Source organism: Salarias fasciatus, chromosome 6 (assembly GCF_902148845.1).
Source record: "Salarias fasciatus chromosome 6, fSalaFa1.1, whole genome shotgun sequence".
Lineage (NCBI taxonomy): Eukaryota > Metazoa > Chordata > Actinopteri > Blenniiformes > Blenniidae > Salarias > Salarias fasciatus.
In genome coordinates, this window is record NC_043750.1 from 41,144,257 (window position 1) to 41,158,093 (window position 13,837).

The following is a 13,837-nucleotide window of genomic DNA, read 5'->3' on the forward strand; positions in this document are numbered from 1 at the left end:
TCAAATTAAACCTTTTCAAAGCTTTTCCGATATGTTGTTCCCCTACTCCTCTATTTAGTTACTTGGTTTGCAGTAATCTTTGTGTGTGTTCTGGTTTTGGAGTATTCTGAGCTGGGTTTAGACTGGATTTAAGGTTCTGACCTCCTGGATACTGTGGACTGGTTTCCTGCTCTGGATTTGAACTGGGAATAACTTTCCTCTGGTTTCCTCTTGATTTATGATATTAAGTGCTGGACTTACTTGTAGTTCTGAACTATATTTAGGACTAGATTTTAAGTTGGTTTAGGTTTTAGGCTAATAATACAATAATCTGTTTGGAGAAAGAAAGAAACTGATTACTTGACTCTGGACACTGTCGCCATCAGGATACAGAACAGCAGTCTGCAAATAAGGAAAAAATAGAAAAAAGTAAAACGAACACTGGACAGATGATTAGTCGGCAGAATCTGAATAATTGGATTACAGATTAGTTCAAATATTTAGACATTTTAGTCGATCAGCGCAAAACTCATGAAAATAACTCAAAACTCTGATTGATGTGGATCAAACAGCAGAAATCCTGGAGTCAAATGATGGGATTTATTTCATCAGTCCTGAATTTAAACGGTTAAACTGAGAGTTCTGATAAACGATTGGATATTATATTAATTGCTCCTTTTTTCTGTCTATTTCAATATATTTATTGACAGGTTGAACGTTCTGAAAAGAAAAAAAATACATTTTAAAAATGACTCTAATGAAGCAGAACCAGTGGGCCAATGGGGGGCCCGGGGCCGATATGGGGCCCCTCCGCACATGGGGGTATGAAATGGGGGCCCGTGGACATGGGGTCCGCCGTGGGGGGGCTGCTGTGCAGGGAGGGGGTGGGTGGTGGGGGTGGGGGGGCGGCTAGATACCCTGTTTGCCCCGTGAACAGGCGACAAAATAATACCACGTGATCCAAAATGGGCAGTCCTCTGACGGGGCTGAAAAAAGCCATTTTCTGGCGCTGCTGCAAATTGAGTCCAAGTCCAAATAATTCCCCGGATCGAGGCTGCGAGCGGAGGGGACACGTTGATGTGTGACCAGGTAGGACCGGAGCGGCCGGACGCCGCTTTTTCTGTGACCGGGCCCAGCGCGCGGCGCCGCGCCGCCGCTCCGCGGAGCGCACACGGAGCCGCGCGGTGTCACGTTCGAGCCTCTTGTTCCTCACGACGAGCCTGTCAGTGGTTTTAAGATGGCTGCTTTGTGTACCACCGTGCTTTTCTGCGGCTCCCCGCTCCCCCCGGGCCCCGGGATGCGCCCCCCCCCGGGATGCGCCCGGCCCGGCGGAGCGCAGGCGGCGGCCGCTCGGGCCGCGGAGCCCCGGAACACGGAGACGCTCTTTGTTGCTCCGCGGCTCGAGGATGCGGGAGATGAGGCCACGCAGGGCAGCCAGGGGGCCGCCGGCGGTCCGCCTCCCCCCAGCCTGCACCGGTCTGCACGGCCGCGGCTCCCGGAACCGGCAGAACCGCAAAAGACGCGCAAAAGCGCAACTTTCACAACGCCTGTCCCAAGGACGAGCTGCAGACATTGTCCCCGTCTCTCTCTCTCTCTCTCTCTCTCTCTCTCTCTCTCTCCCTCTCTCTCTCTCCCTCTCTCTGCCTCTCTCTCCCTCTCTCGTTAAACCCGCTCTGTCTTCCTGCAGATCGGTCCAGATGGATAAGATGCAGCCGAACCGGATTAAAATCACAGATCTGAATCCACACCTCACGTGCCCGCTGTGCGCAGGATACCTGGTGGACGCCACCACCATCGTGGAGTGTCTGCACTCCTGTAAGTTCCCCGCCTCGTGCATGCGGGATGTTCAGACTGACCTCCGAGGGGACGGGGACACAGAGGGACGCTCTGCAGATGTGGAGTGGCGTCCGTCCTCCGGGTGGAGCGGGTGGTGGGGACGGAGGCAGGCTCCACCCGGCTGCACACACACTGGACACACACACCGGACACACACACCGGACACACACTCACATTACGGCCACGTCTAACCTGAAACAGGACACCAGCTCACCCGGGTCAAACAAGCAAGCGCCACACAGGAATCAGACCCAGAGCCCAACCGCTGTGAGGCAAGAGCGAACCACTGCACCACTGCACAGCCCACCTGTCCAGGTCCAGGCTCCCCTCTCATCTAGGGGGACAACAAGCCTCTTTGTTTACAGAAGTCTGTGAAGCAGCTGGTGGAGGAGGTGTGTGATGAGTCCTGGACGTCTGGAGAAAAAAACAAAGGAGAGTCCAGAACTCTCTGGGTCTGGACCGGGATGAGGTCTGGGGTCTGGACCGGGATGAAGTCTGGGGTCTGGACCGGGCTGAGGTCTGGGGTCTGGACCGGGCTGAAGTCTGGGGTCTGGACCGGGCTGAGGTCTGGGGTCTGGACCGGGCTGAGGTCTCTGGGTCTGGACCGGGATGAGGTCTGGGGTCTGGACTGGGCTGAGGTCTCTGAGGTCTGGGGTCTGGACCGGGCTGAGGTCTGGGGTCTGGACCGGGCTGAAGTCTGGGGTCTGGACCGGGCTGAGGTCTCTGGGTCTGGACCGGGATGAGGTCTGGGGTCTGGACCGGGCTGAGGTCTCTGAGGTCTGGGGTCTGGACCGGGCTGAGGTCTCTGAGGTCTGGGGTCTGGACCGGGATGAGGTCTGGGGTCTGGACCGGGCTGAGGTCTGGGGTCTGGACCGGGCTGAGGTCTCTGGGTCTGGACCGGGATGAGGTCTGGGGTCTGGACCGGGCTGAGGTCTCTGGGTCTGGACCGGGCTGAGGTCTGGGGTCTGGACCGGGCTGAGGTCTCTGAGGTCTGGGGTCTGGACCGGGCTGAGGTCTGGGGTCTGGACCGGGCTGAGGTCTCTGAGGTCTGGGGTCTGGACCGGGCTGAGGTCTCTGAGGTCTGGGGTCTGGACCGGGCTGAGGTCTGGGGTCTGGACCGGGCTGAGGTCTCTGAGGTCTGGGGTCTGGACCGGGCTGAGGTCTGGGGTCTGGACTGGGCTGAGGTCTGGGGTCTGGACTGGGCTGAGGTCTCTGAGGTCTGGGGTCTGGACTGGGCTGAGGTCTGGGGTCTGGACCGGGCTGAGGTCTGGGGTCTGGACCGGGCTGAGGTCTGGGGTCTGGACCGGGCTGAGGTCTGGGGTCTGGACCGGGCTGAGGTCTGGGGTCTGGACCGGGCTGAGGTCTGGGTCTGGACCGGGCTCCCTCAGGGAGGAGGTCTTTTATTACATGTTATTACAGAACATGAAGCTCTCAACCTGTTGAGTATCTGTCAGGGTTCGGGTTGTCCGGGTTCTGGGTCATAGGTCATAGGTCGTGGGTCAGGGTCAGGGTTCAGGGGTCACGGGGGTCGTTTCTCTGCCATCAGCTGATTAAAATGAGCATCTTCCTGCCGCCCGCTGGGCTCTGGATCAGGTCCTGGTTCCTGCTGGGGCGGCGCGGTGGAGCAGTGGAGTGGACTCTGGGTTTGCATGCAGCTCTCCCTCAGAGAGGTCAGGATGGGAGCATTTCATGTCTGGGTTTCTGAGACCGAACCGATGGTTGTGTACTGATTACTGGAACCAGCTGGAGGTTGTTTGTTTTATTTTAGTGATCAGCAGGAATCCTGGGAACTGAACAGATTCACTGATCTCTGAATCAAGACTGAAGTCATTACTCACTAGAATCCATTCAGACCGTGAAAATCCCTGTTCGTATCAAACCGGGTGTCGTGTGATCATCTGGACTCTGGCTTCCCTGCAGCGTCCTGTCCTCTCCAGCCGGTCCCTGGATCAGGGTCCGACTGGCACATGGGGGGTCCTCCTCCTCGCCTGAATCCGTCTGAACGCCGCCGTGTGTTTGAGCGCTGCTGTGTGTGTTTCTCTCTCCTCAGTCTGTAAAACTTGCATCGTCGCCTTCCTGGAAACGAATAAGTTTTGTCCTCGATGTGACGTCCAGGTCCATAAAACCTGTCCTCAGCTCAGCATCAGGTGAGACGGCGGCGCCGCCCTCTGGCCGTGCGGAGCGTCCGCCGGGCTCCACTCTGACCAGTTCCTCTGCTTCCTGAAACCTGCGCTTGATTCCAGTCTTTGTGTTTCTGTGGCAGGGCCGATAAAACTCTACAAGACATAGTTTATAAGCTGGTTCCCGGATTATTCAAAGGTAACGAGCGCGCCGCCGCCGCCGCCGCTGTCGCCTGGCCGCCGGCCAGCTTGCAGGTTCTCCGTTCTCACGGCGTTTGTGTGGCAGATGAGATGAAGCGGCGGCGGGACTTCTACGCTGAGAACCGCGTGCTGGAGCCGGGCGAGGTGGTGGAGACCTTCAACATCGCCGAGGACGAGATCATCAGTCTGTCCATCCAGTTCTACGAGAGGAGCAAGTGAGACGGACAGGGCGTCCACGTCCTCCATGGAGGCACCGGCAGGGACACTCACCAGCGTGTGTGTGTGTGTGTGTGTGTGTGTGTGTGTGTGTGTGTGTTCCTGCAGGAGCAGCGACCGGCAGCGTTCAGAGCTGGAGGGAGACAAGGTGACATGGCTTCTTGTTTTCTACTCTTCAGTGTGTTTTGCAGCAGCTCCTTCAGTTCTGGGCTCAGAAGGCCTCCAGACCTGGAGCAGAGAGAGAGGGGTTGTCATGGTAACGGCTAGCAGGCCGCTGGTGGTGAACCTGGTGTGTGTTCTCGGTTCTCAGTCCAACGGGAAGCGCTTCCTGCAGTGTCCGGCCGCCATGTCCGTCATGCACCTCGCCAAGTTCCTCCGCAGCAAGATGGACATCCCCAACAACTACCGGGTAACACACACGCACGCACGCTCACACACACACACACACACACACACACACTCCATGGTTCTGCAGCGGCATCAGGGTGTGACAGCCGGGACGTCTGATGGGGTCTGACGGGGTCCGACGGGGTCCAATGGGGTCTGACGGGGTCTGATCGGGTACCACCCCCCAGCCTGCAGCACGGCTCAGCCAGCCTCGTGTGAGGCAGGTCCGTCCTCGTCCTCAGTCCCTGTCCAGGTCCCTCAGGTGGTCAGTGTAGGTCAGGAGGTGGGTCAGTCTTCTGGTCCACTCTGAAGGGACAGTTCCTCCTGTCCCCCCACCGTCCCGTCCCCGGATCTGTGCTCATAGACTCTTGACGTCGTCTCTGATGTCTTCGGCTGGATGTTCCAGTGACAAACGGTCCTGTGAAGGCGAAGCTGTGGACGGACGGTACGGGCCCAGAGTCAAGTCAAGTCAAGTCAAGTCAACTTTATTTATAGAGCACATTTACAAACGGCTTAGCCGCATCTAAGTGCTTCACATAGTGCAAAAAAGACATAAAAAGTGCATAAAATTCATAAAAAGAATCAGAAAAGCAAACTAAGACCTAGTTGAAGGCCAGCGAAAAGAGGTACGTCTTCAAGTGAGATTTGAAAATCCCTACGGACTCGGCTGCTCGGATGTGGGGGGGGAGGGAGTTCCAGAGTCGAGGGGCCGCTATAGAAAAAGCTCTGTCCCCCCTAGTTTTCAACCTCGACCTGGGGATGACAAGACGGCGCTGGTCAGCCGACCGTAGCGCTCTGGACAGGGTGAAAGGGAGGAGAAGATCAGCCAGGTATGGTGGGGCAAGGTGGTGCAGAGATTTAAAGACTGTTAAGAGAATTTTAAAATCAATGCGGTAGCGGATGGGGAGCCAATGGAGGGAAGCAAGAACCGGAGTAATGTGATCGTGTTTTCTAGTGCAGGTGAGGAATCGAGCGGCCGAGTTCTGGACTAACTGCAGGCGGTGAAGTTGGGCTGTTCCTATGCCGGTGTATAGACTATTGCAGTAATCCAGGTGGGATGTGACAAAGGCGTGGAGGGCCTGCTCTAACCCTGCCTGGGGAAGGTACGCTTTAATCTTTGCCAGGGTCCTCAGGTTAAAAAAGCTTCTTTTCACAACTGCACTAATCTGGTGCTCAAACTTAAAAGAACTGTCTAAGAACACACCCAGATTCTTAACCGCTGACTTAGAGTTACCGGCGAGAGAACCCAGGGTGTTGGTGTTGAGTGCTGAAGGGGTTTTGCCAAACACAATGACCTCTGTCTTCTCCTCGTTGAGGAAGAGAAAATTCGCTGACAGCCACGCCTTAATGTCCGACAGGCAGTTTTGCAAAGGCTGGAGAGCAGTGGGGTCATCGGCCTTAAAGGGGAGATACAGCTGGATATCGTCCGCATAGCAGTGGAAGGAGATATTGTGCTTTTTTATGATGTCTCCTCAGGGCAGAATATACAGGAGAAATAGAATAGGGCCTAGGTGATGCCCTGGATCTCGGGGTGCGTGGCCGGAGCGCTGGGGGGTGTACTGGCCCGGGGTGGGTAGCCGCCCGTGTGGGCTGGTTCTCCCGGGTGGGTCATAGCCCTTCGCCTGGGTGGGGGGTTGGCTCCTGGGCTCTTGGGCCTTGGGCTCTCGGCCCTGCCCACCCCGGGCGTCCGGCGCCCGGGGTGGACCGGCTCCTGCCGGTCGTGGCTCCGCGGGGCCCGGGCCCCGGGACTGCCGGGGTCCCCGGCCGGGGCTTTCCTCTGCCCTGTTTCTGGACTGGAGCGTGGGCGTCTGCCTGGGGGGGCGGCTTGGATCCGGGCTCTGTGATGTCCGCCGGCTGTCTGGGCTCTGAGGGCCTCTCTGGCCTGCTTCTGGCCTTCTCAGAGGTCAGAGGTCATATATGCATGATCACTATCACCATCACTGTCACCATCATATTCACATGATCACGTTGATCTTTAATCACTCTTCACATACTGGGTTACCTTGTCTTCTTGTGGTGGTTAGACTAATGGTGATCTGTAGCAGACCTCTCTTGATGCACGCCCCGAGTTTACTACTAGTTACTACTAGTTACTACTAGCTATATTCAAAAAAAAAAAAAAAAAAAAAAAAAAAAATACGGTTTGTGGTGTCCTTGCATTTCCCTCCTCCCCTACACCTCCTTTTATTTTTGTGGCCTGGTCTGTTCACTAATATGGTTCGAAAAAAATAAAAAAAAAAGTATGTATGGTTCTGTAATTTTCTGTGTTGGTTGTCGGCTCTGTTTTGGTGTTGTCTAGATTGGGGGTTTGGGATTGTTCTAGGTTGCGTGTGGTGCGTCGACAACACTGTTTTGTATTGTGACTTTGTACATAGGTTGTGCCGCCCCCCCCCCCCCCCCCTTCCGTTCTCCCTCTCTTTATCTTTCTCTCTTTCTGTCCCTGCTCTCTGAGCGTTTCCGTCCCGGTCCTGTCCGGTAGCCATGCCGGATGCCAGCTTTAAATAAAGGCAGCAGCAGGAGGAGACTCAGTCTCATCCTGCTGCTAATATTAAAATCTGTTCGGATAGTAAAAGGCTACAATCATACAATATTGCACGCCCCAGCTACCGAACAGGACAAGGAAAAAAAAAAAAAAAAAAAAAAGAATAGGGCCTAGGATGGAACCTTGTGGCACCCCACAGGAGAGGGGGGCTGCAGAAGAGGTGAAGTCTCCCAGTTGAACAGTGACCGCAGAGGTCACATGGTCCAGATGACACAGGGTCTGGATGTCTGGCCCAGAGGCTTTGACTCCTGTCCACCCTGTGTCCCTCTCAGAGGACGGGACGGCCGCCGCTCTGGGGTCAAACCTCCAGCTGATGGCAGCAGTGTTCAGGACTTCTGTTTTTCCTTCTCGTCGTTATGAATTCTTCTGGCAGTGTCCCCTCTTCCCCTCCTCCTCGGTCTGTCTTTTGTCTCTCTGTCCTGCATGTGCAGCGGAGTCTGTCTTCTCATTTAGCCTTTCTCCAGGAAGAACCAGGTCTCGGCTCAGTTCTGCTGGACTGTGTGTGTGTGATACATGCAGCTCCATAAGCATCAGCGCCGCCGACCACGCCGCTCTGCCCATGCTGGATTCCTGTCCCTGACTGACGGTGATATGCGGCGCCGCAGACTGAACGGGGTCGGTGTGTGTTGCAGGTGGAGGTTTTGTACGGGGACGAGCCGCTGAAGGACTACTACACACTAATGGACATCGCATATTTCTACGAGTGGAGACGGGTGAGTTCATTTCCTCTGTGAAGCTGTTTTTCTGTGGCGAAGCCATCAGCAGAGCCCATCTGTATCTGGATTTGTGAGTGTGTGTGTGTGTGTGTGTGTGTGTGTGTGTGTGTGTGTGTGTGTGTGTGTGTGTGTGAGTGTGTGTGTGTGTGTGTGTGAGACAGACAGAATTTGTGGATTACATTGCTTGTTGTGTGCATGTTTCAATTTACTTTCCATTCTGCTCAGGTTCAGCTCTGCCCTCAGTACGGACTGGCAGGTTTTCTTTTTGTACGGTTTTGTATTTTTTTAATTTTGTAAGGCACTTTGTGTTGATTGTATTAATCTAAAAAGAGCTTCAAAAATCAAGTTTGATTGATTGAGTAAATTGGCTTTTTTTGCCCTGAGTACCGACTGGCAGGCTCACTCATGAGCTTTTTGGGGTTTTATTGCCCTCTGAAGATCACGGAAGTGTTTTTTGGGGCTTATGCCCTCTGTGAAGACTTGCAGGGTGTATTGCTTTCTTTTGCCCTTTGTAGAGACTGGCAGGTTCACTGTTGTGCTTTTTCTTTTGTTTTTTTGCCATGTAACTGACTTCCAGGTTCACTCTTGTGGTTTTTTTGGGGCTTTTTGCCCTTTGTGGAGACTTTCAGGTTTAGTCTTGCTTTATTTAGTTTAGTTTTGCAGCCCTCTGTGAAGACTGACAGGTTCGGTTTTACACTTTATGGTGACTGATTGAGTGGATCTACATCCTCAATAAAATCAAAAACACTGCCGCTGTACTTTCTGTTTACAAATGTCACAGAAATCATGAACTGCGGCTGCAGAAATATTTGCTGATGATCAGGAAACCTCGACGTTCCCCACCCTGTCTGCTCACGAGCCCACAGCCTTTTAGTTCTATTTCATACAACAGAACTCTGATTGGATCAAGCAGTGGATCAGTAGGGACTTTTTTCAGGTTAATGCAAAGCAGTTTTTTTTTCCCTTTTGAGTGAGGTCAGTTCAGTCCCTGTCCCTCTCTCCTGCCATGTCCCTGCTCCTCCTCTGTCCTCAGTACTGTGTCGCGGTGTGAGCCATGTTGGACACCGAGCTCGGTGGACCAGTCCCTCGGTGTTTGTGTGTGTTGTGTGGGTCCTGCCTCAGAGGAAGTGTGTGCTCCTGTTGCAGACCGGACCCATCCCCCTGCAGTACCTGGTCAAGCCCACCAGGAAGCGCCGGCGGGCGTCTCACTCCACGGCCCAGGGTCACTCCGACGGCGTCAACACCAGCCCCACGTCGGAGAGCGACTCCCAGAGCGACAAGGTCCACAGTCCGGCCGCCGTGCAGCCGCCCCGCGCCTCCTCGCAGTCCGGCCCCGCCCCCCACGGCCCCGCCCCCTCCGCCGCCGTCCAGAGCTCCAACGGCACGGCGGCGCCCGGCGGCGCTCAGCGACACCCGCTCGCCTCCAAACAGGCCGCCGGCGCTCGCAAGGTGACTGTCAACGGCACGGGCAAGGAGGAGGCGAGGGGGGGCAACAAGGGCGGCGCCCCCCCTCCCACCTAACCCTGCCCGGCGGCGGCGGCGGGAGGACAGTGCGCCCATTGCTCCCGTTTGTTTTCTCCCAGCTGGAGCGGAGCCTTCGTCCCTCTTCTGAACAGACGTTTCCTCACAGGACGACCTGAAGAGAGCAGCCAAATAGACTCGTGTGTGTGTGTGTGTGTGTGTGTGTGTGCGTGTGTGTGCGTGTGTGCGTGTGTGTGTGTGTGCGCGTGCGTGTGTGTGTTAGACTAGAGCAGTGCACACATACAGACTGTACAGTGTGTATCTAATGTGAGCATGTGTGCATACATATGTATAAACTTATCTTTTATACAAGATATGGTAATGGTTTTGTATTGTACCTGCAGTGGCCGGTTTGATTCCCGCAGCTCCGTTTGGCTTCCAGGACACAGACTGCTGCGAGGCGGCCGCCGCCGGCGCTCCCTCACCACTGCTGTAACCCTGTACATGACTGAAAGCCGTCGATGCACTTTGTCGAGGTGTCGCCACACAAACCAAACCCGGCAGGAGTTTCCAGCACTACGGTGTCCAGAGGGACTCCACCCGTTTCAACATTCCCGTTTCCGTTTCAGCCAACAGTGAAGCCCTCATTCTCTCTCTCATTTTTTAAAAAGAATCAGCCATATGTGCATGTTTTAGGTCAATAAAAGGTTTACTTACTAGCTTTTTCTGAGCTGAATGTCCAGTTTCAAGTTCTTAAAGTCTCCGTGGATTACAGAGGCCGTCCTGGAGGACAGAATGATCCTCGTCCACCTGCAGACGCTTCATTACATGCGAGGTCCCAGCTGACCGCGGTTTAAAACAACTACACTTTAAAGTCACCAAGGAAGACGCTCTATGATGTGGATGTTGGAGGAGGAACGCTAACTCATAATGTGAACTTCATCAACAGTAATAATGTGATCATTTATAATTATATTGATTTTATTGGATTATCAGTCATGTGATTTTTTCAGGAAGGGACATGTCGAACCGTTCATACCATGTGTGACCACCAGGTGTCACAATATGACCACAGAGAACCTCCATCAGCTGGAAGTGACAGAAACGAGAAGCCAAAGGAAAAATGCCCCCACAAATAAACCCGTCCACAGTCCCCGTCCGTCCCCCATGAGAGGACCGTCCTGTCCCGGTCAGTCCTCCAGGAGAGGACCGTCCTGTCCCAGTCAGTCCTCCAGGAGAGGACCGTCCTGTCCCGGTCAGTCCTCCAGGAGAGGACCGTCCTGTCCCGGTCAGTCCTCCAGGAGAGGACCGTCCTGTCCCGGTCAGTCCTCCAGGAGAGGACCGTCCTGTCCCGGTCAGTCCTCCAGGAGAGCACCGCCCTGTCCCCATCCGTCCCCCATGACAGCACCGTGTCGCGGCGTTCAGGCGTCCTGGTGCTGGTGCAGCGCCATGCTGCGGATGAAGTCCTGCTTGTGCGTGCCGTCGCAGTAGGGAGGGGTGTTGGTGTGTTTGCAGCCGCACAGCCAGACGGTGGAGTCTTCCTCTGGGACGAAGCGCAGCGGCATCAGACCGGGAGCCTTGGCTTTGTGCGCCCCGTCGCAGAAGGGCTGGTGAGGGAAGGTGAGAGGGTGAGAGGACTGAGCGGCCCGCCCGCCGCCCGCCTGCTCTGCGCCTCCTACCTGCTTCCGGCTGTGTCCACAGCTGCACCAGGAGTAGCGCTTCCCCCCCACCAGCTCCACTCTGAAGGGCTTCTTGGACGGGACGACAGGCTCCGGGGGACCAGTGGACAGCTGGACCTGGGGAGGGACACCAGCTCTGCTCAGAAGCTCAATCACAGGAAGAACATGGAAACTCCACTGATCTGCAGCTCTGATCCGGGAGCCTTTCGCCGTGAGGCAGCAGCACTAACCACTGCAGCACAGCAGCACTCTGCGCTTCTTTCATAGCTTTACTTTCACTGACTGAAACAACAGCAGGTAGAGCTGGAGGTCAAAGGGCGTCTGGTTCCAGGATCCAGGATCCATCATTCCTTCAGACAGCTGCCGCTCCGCGCTTTAGAACTACTTTACCTTCCAGGAACCGTCTTAATGCAAATGGAGAACATGCAAACCCACCAGCAAAAGCCCCGTCTGCAGCCGATCAGAGCCACAGGGTTTAGATTAGAACAGCAGGAGCTCCTGTGCTGTGGTGAACACCCTGTCAGCTGCTCGTGATCGGTCAGGCTCTGCTCCGCTCAGTGGAGGGAAACTATAAAGTTTGATTAGTTTAAATCAAAATCTGATTTCAGATTCAGCTTCAGAGAATAAATCACCATGGCGACTTGTCCGAGTTAAACTTGGCCAGCTTTTGTGCAATCGACTTGAGGCTAACTTCGTCCAGGATAACCACAGTTTGCCGACTTAATCCCTTATCCTGGTTTTGTGCAATACCCCCCAGTAGAATGATCACTATTATCAACTATATTACCATCATAACATTATAGACGAGGAATTCTTTACAAACCTCCAAGAAGGGATGTCAGAGTCCAGACTGATCTTATGAGTGTAATCACTTCGGATTGATATTTTTGGTTGAGTTAATTCAGACTGATATTTTTGGTTTAGTAAATTCAGATTGACAGTTTTGGTTTAATAAATTCAGATTGACAGTTTTGGTTTAATAAGTTCAGATTGACAGTTTTGGTTTAGTTCATTCGGACTGGTCGCTGAGGAGCAGTGCAGCCTCAGCTGGCTGCTCCCAGCAGGGGGCGCTGTTCGGGACTCAGCTGGTTCTCGCGGGGCTGCTGTGTTTTCAGTCCCTCGGCTCCTCGGTTCCTGCGTCCGGATCGGTCCGGGGTGAAGGGTGGAGCAGTGACCGGAGGCTCGGCTCACCTTGGCGGCGGCTGGAGGCCAGAGCAGCCGCCCGCAGGCCCGCAGGATCCGCCGCTGCTCCGCGGAGCTCCGCAGAGGGTTCATGTCCCCGGCTGGACGGCCCTGCTCAGAGGAACCACGGCAGGAGAACGAGAGAGGAGCCGCACGAGCACACGCACACAAACACACACAAACAAACACACGCAATCACTACCGGTGAGCTGCAGTCACGTGGCCGAGATGGACCAATCAGGAAGCGGATGGAGATCACGTGCTGCTGCACTGATTAAACATGAAGAAACGCAAATAAAATCTGAATTTGCTCCTAAAAGCCTGCATTAAACCTAAAACTGAAGGAAAGATAGTCTCCACAGTGGCCTGGATCAACTCTGAGTTTCATAAGACAGAAACCAGGATGCAGAAATTTACAAAAAACATCAGAAATCACAGTCACCTGGAAAGAAACTGTCACTTTTAACCCTGATGTCAATCATCCTGAGGTATTCAGACATGAAGGAAATGTCTACTAACGTTTACATCCAATTAAGGGTTCTTAGCAAAAACAAGGTTTCAAAAATCTCAATTCTTTCCTGTTAAATGTCATTTATTTCACACATTAAACAAAGTGTATCTTGGAATGCATCTGGTAGCAGGAATGTTTTATTAGTGTGCCTCAGATTTCACACAGAACCTTTCCAGCTGTCGTTTGGCTGTTTACTGGATGAAGAAGTCATGAAATGTCATGAACGATGAAGGCAACACTTCATGCGAGGAGAACGAGACTTCGTTATGAAGTCCTGCAGACGTGTTTATTTTTGAAGTAAGGTGCAGACGGCTGTTTAAAGTCTGCAAAATGAAAGTAATGATTTGAACATGGGATCCTGTGAAATGAAGCAGGTTAAGTGTTGGTGCTGAGCTCGGGAGTGTCGTCACAAAACTAAAACATGATGTCTCTTTGGACCCTGTGACACGCAGAGGACTGGTCCTGGTCCTGGTCCTGGTCCAGGAAACTGCTGTTGACCTGGGATCTACACATGAGAGACGAGTCCTCCAGCCTGGTGGGGAAGACTCACCGAGGCCTCTGAAGACGGACCGTGTGTCCTCAGAGAGACTCAGCAGACCAGCAGAGTGAGACAGACCGTGTCCCGAGCAGCTGGGTCGGTCTGGTACAGGGACTGGACTGTGGCAGACCATAAAGCTCTGCAGTGGCTGGTGAAGACCACCCAGAGGACCAGGAAGACCCCACCGCTGGCCATCGAGGACGTGGACAGAAACCAGTGCCTCCTTGGTGCTCACAGCATCCTGAAGGACTCCTCATGTCTGGCTCATGGACTCTAAGGCAGGAGCTTCAGGACCAAACTGAGCAGACTGAGGAACAGCTTTGTTCCCAGACAACCCCAAAGACCCCGACAGGACCCCAAGAGACTCTGGAAAGGGCCCAAAAAAACCCTGAGCAAATGCCAGCAAGGTCCCCCGCAGACAGAGGTGGAGCGTGGGTCTCAGTACAGAGGGGGCGGAGCATTCAAACAA

The 13,837-nt window shown here is 54.2% G+C and overlaps 2 protein-coding genes across 3 annotated transcripts; one reads left to right on the forward strand and one right to left on the reverse strand.

Moving 5' to 3' along the window:
* The first annotated feature begins 912 nt into the window (after positions 1 to 912).
* LOC115390093 (polycomb group RING finger protein 2) lies at positions 913 to 9,610 on the forward strand. The gene is made up of 9 exons (XM_030093781.1): positions 913 to 1,068; positions 1,667 to 1,794; positions 3,866 to 3,962; positions 4,079 to 4,134; positions 4,222 to 4,351; positions 4,461 to 4,500; positions 4,663 to 4,761; positions 7,914 to 7,994; positions 9,144 to 9,610. The coding sequence occupies exons 2-9, from the start codon at positions 1,677 to 1,679 to the stop codon at positions 9,516 to 9,518; spliced, it is 996 nt and encodes a 331-aa protein (XP_029949641.1). The 5' UTR covers positions 913 to 1,068; positions 1,667 to 1,676; the 3' UTR covers positions 9,519 to 9,610.
* A 54-nt stretch (positions 9,611 to 9,664) lies between these two features.
* LOC115390094 (CDGSH iron-sulfur domain-containing protein 3, mitochondrial-like) lies at positions 9,665 to 12,510 on the reverse strand. Of its 2 annotated transcripts, XM_030093783.1 has the most exons (4): positions 12,329 to 12,510; positions 11,138 to 11,254; positions 10,867 to 11,065; positions 9,665 to 10,819 (listed from the first exon to the last, which is right to left on the reverse strand). In XM_030093783.1, the coding sequence occupies exons 1-3, from the start codon at positions 12,410 to 12,412 to the stop codon at positions 10,880 to 10,882; spliced, it is 387 nt and encodes a 128-aa protein (XP_029949643.1). In that variant the 5' UTR covers positions 12,413 to 12,510; the 3' UTR covers positions 9,665 to 10,819; positions 10,867 to 10,879. The 2 variants fall into 2 exon arrangements, with proteins under 2 accessions (XP_029949643.1, XP_029949642.1); XM_030093782.1 differs by having other exon boundaries at positions 9,665 to 11,065.
* Between the last annotated feature and the right edge of the window lie 1,327 nt (positions 12,511 to 13,837).

What these genes read in the sequence shown, in the direction of transcription:
- LOC115390093 (XM_030093781.1), top strand. Translation starts at nt 1,677, where the DNA reads ATGGATAAGATGCAGCCGAACCGGATTAAAATCACAGATCTGAATCCA. An exon ending in CAGTTCTACGAGAGGAGCAA is followed by an intron (nt 4,352 to 4,460) that starts GTGAGACGGACA and finishes GTGTTCCTGCAG; the next exon opens with GAGCAGCGACCGGCAGCGTT. An exon ending in CAGAGCTGGAGGGAGACAAG is followed by an intron (nt 4,501 to 4,662) that starts GTGACATGGCTT and finishes CTCGGTTCTCAG; the next exon opens with TCCAACGGGAAGCGCTTCCT.
- LOC115390094 (XM_030093783.1), bottom strand. Translation starts at nt 12,412, where the DNA reads ATGAACCCTCTGCGGAGCTCCGCGGAGCAGCGGCGGATCCTGCGGGCC. An exon ending in GGCCTCCAGCCGCCGCCAAG is followed by an intron (nt 11,255 to 12,328) that starts GTGAGCCGAGCC and finishes GTCCCTCCCCAG; the next exon opens with GTCCAGCTGTCCACTGGTCC. An exon ending in GTGGACACAGCCGGAAGCAG is followed by an intron (nt 11,066 to 11,137) that starts GTAGGAGGCGCA and finishes TTCCCTCACCAG; the next exon opens with CCCTTCTGCGACGGGGCGCA.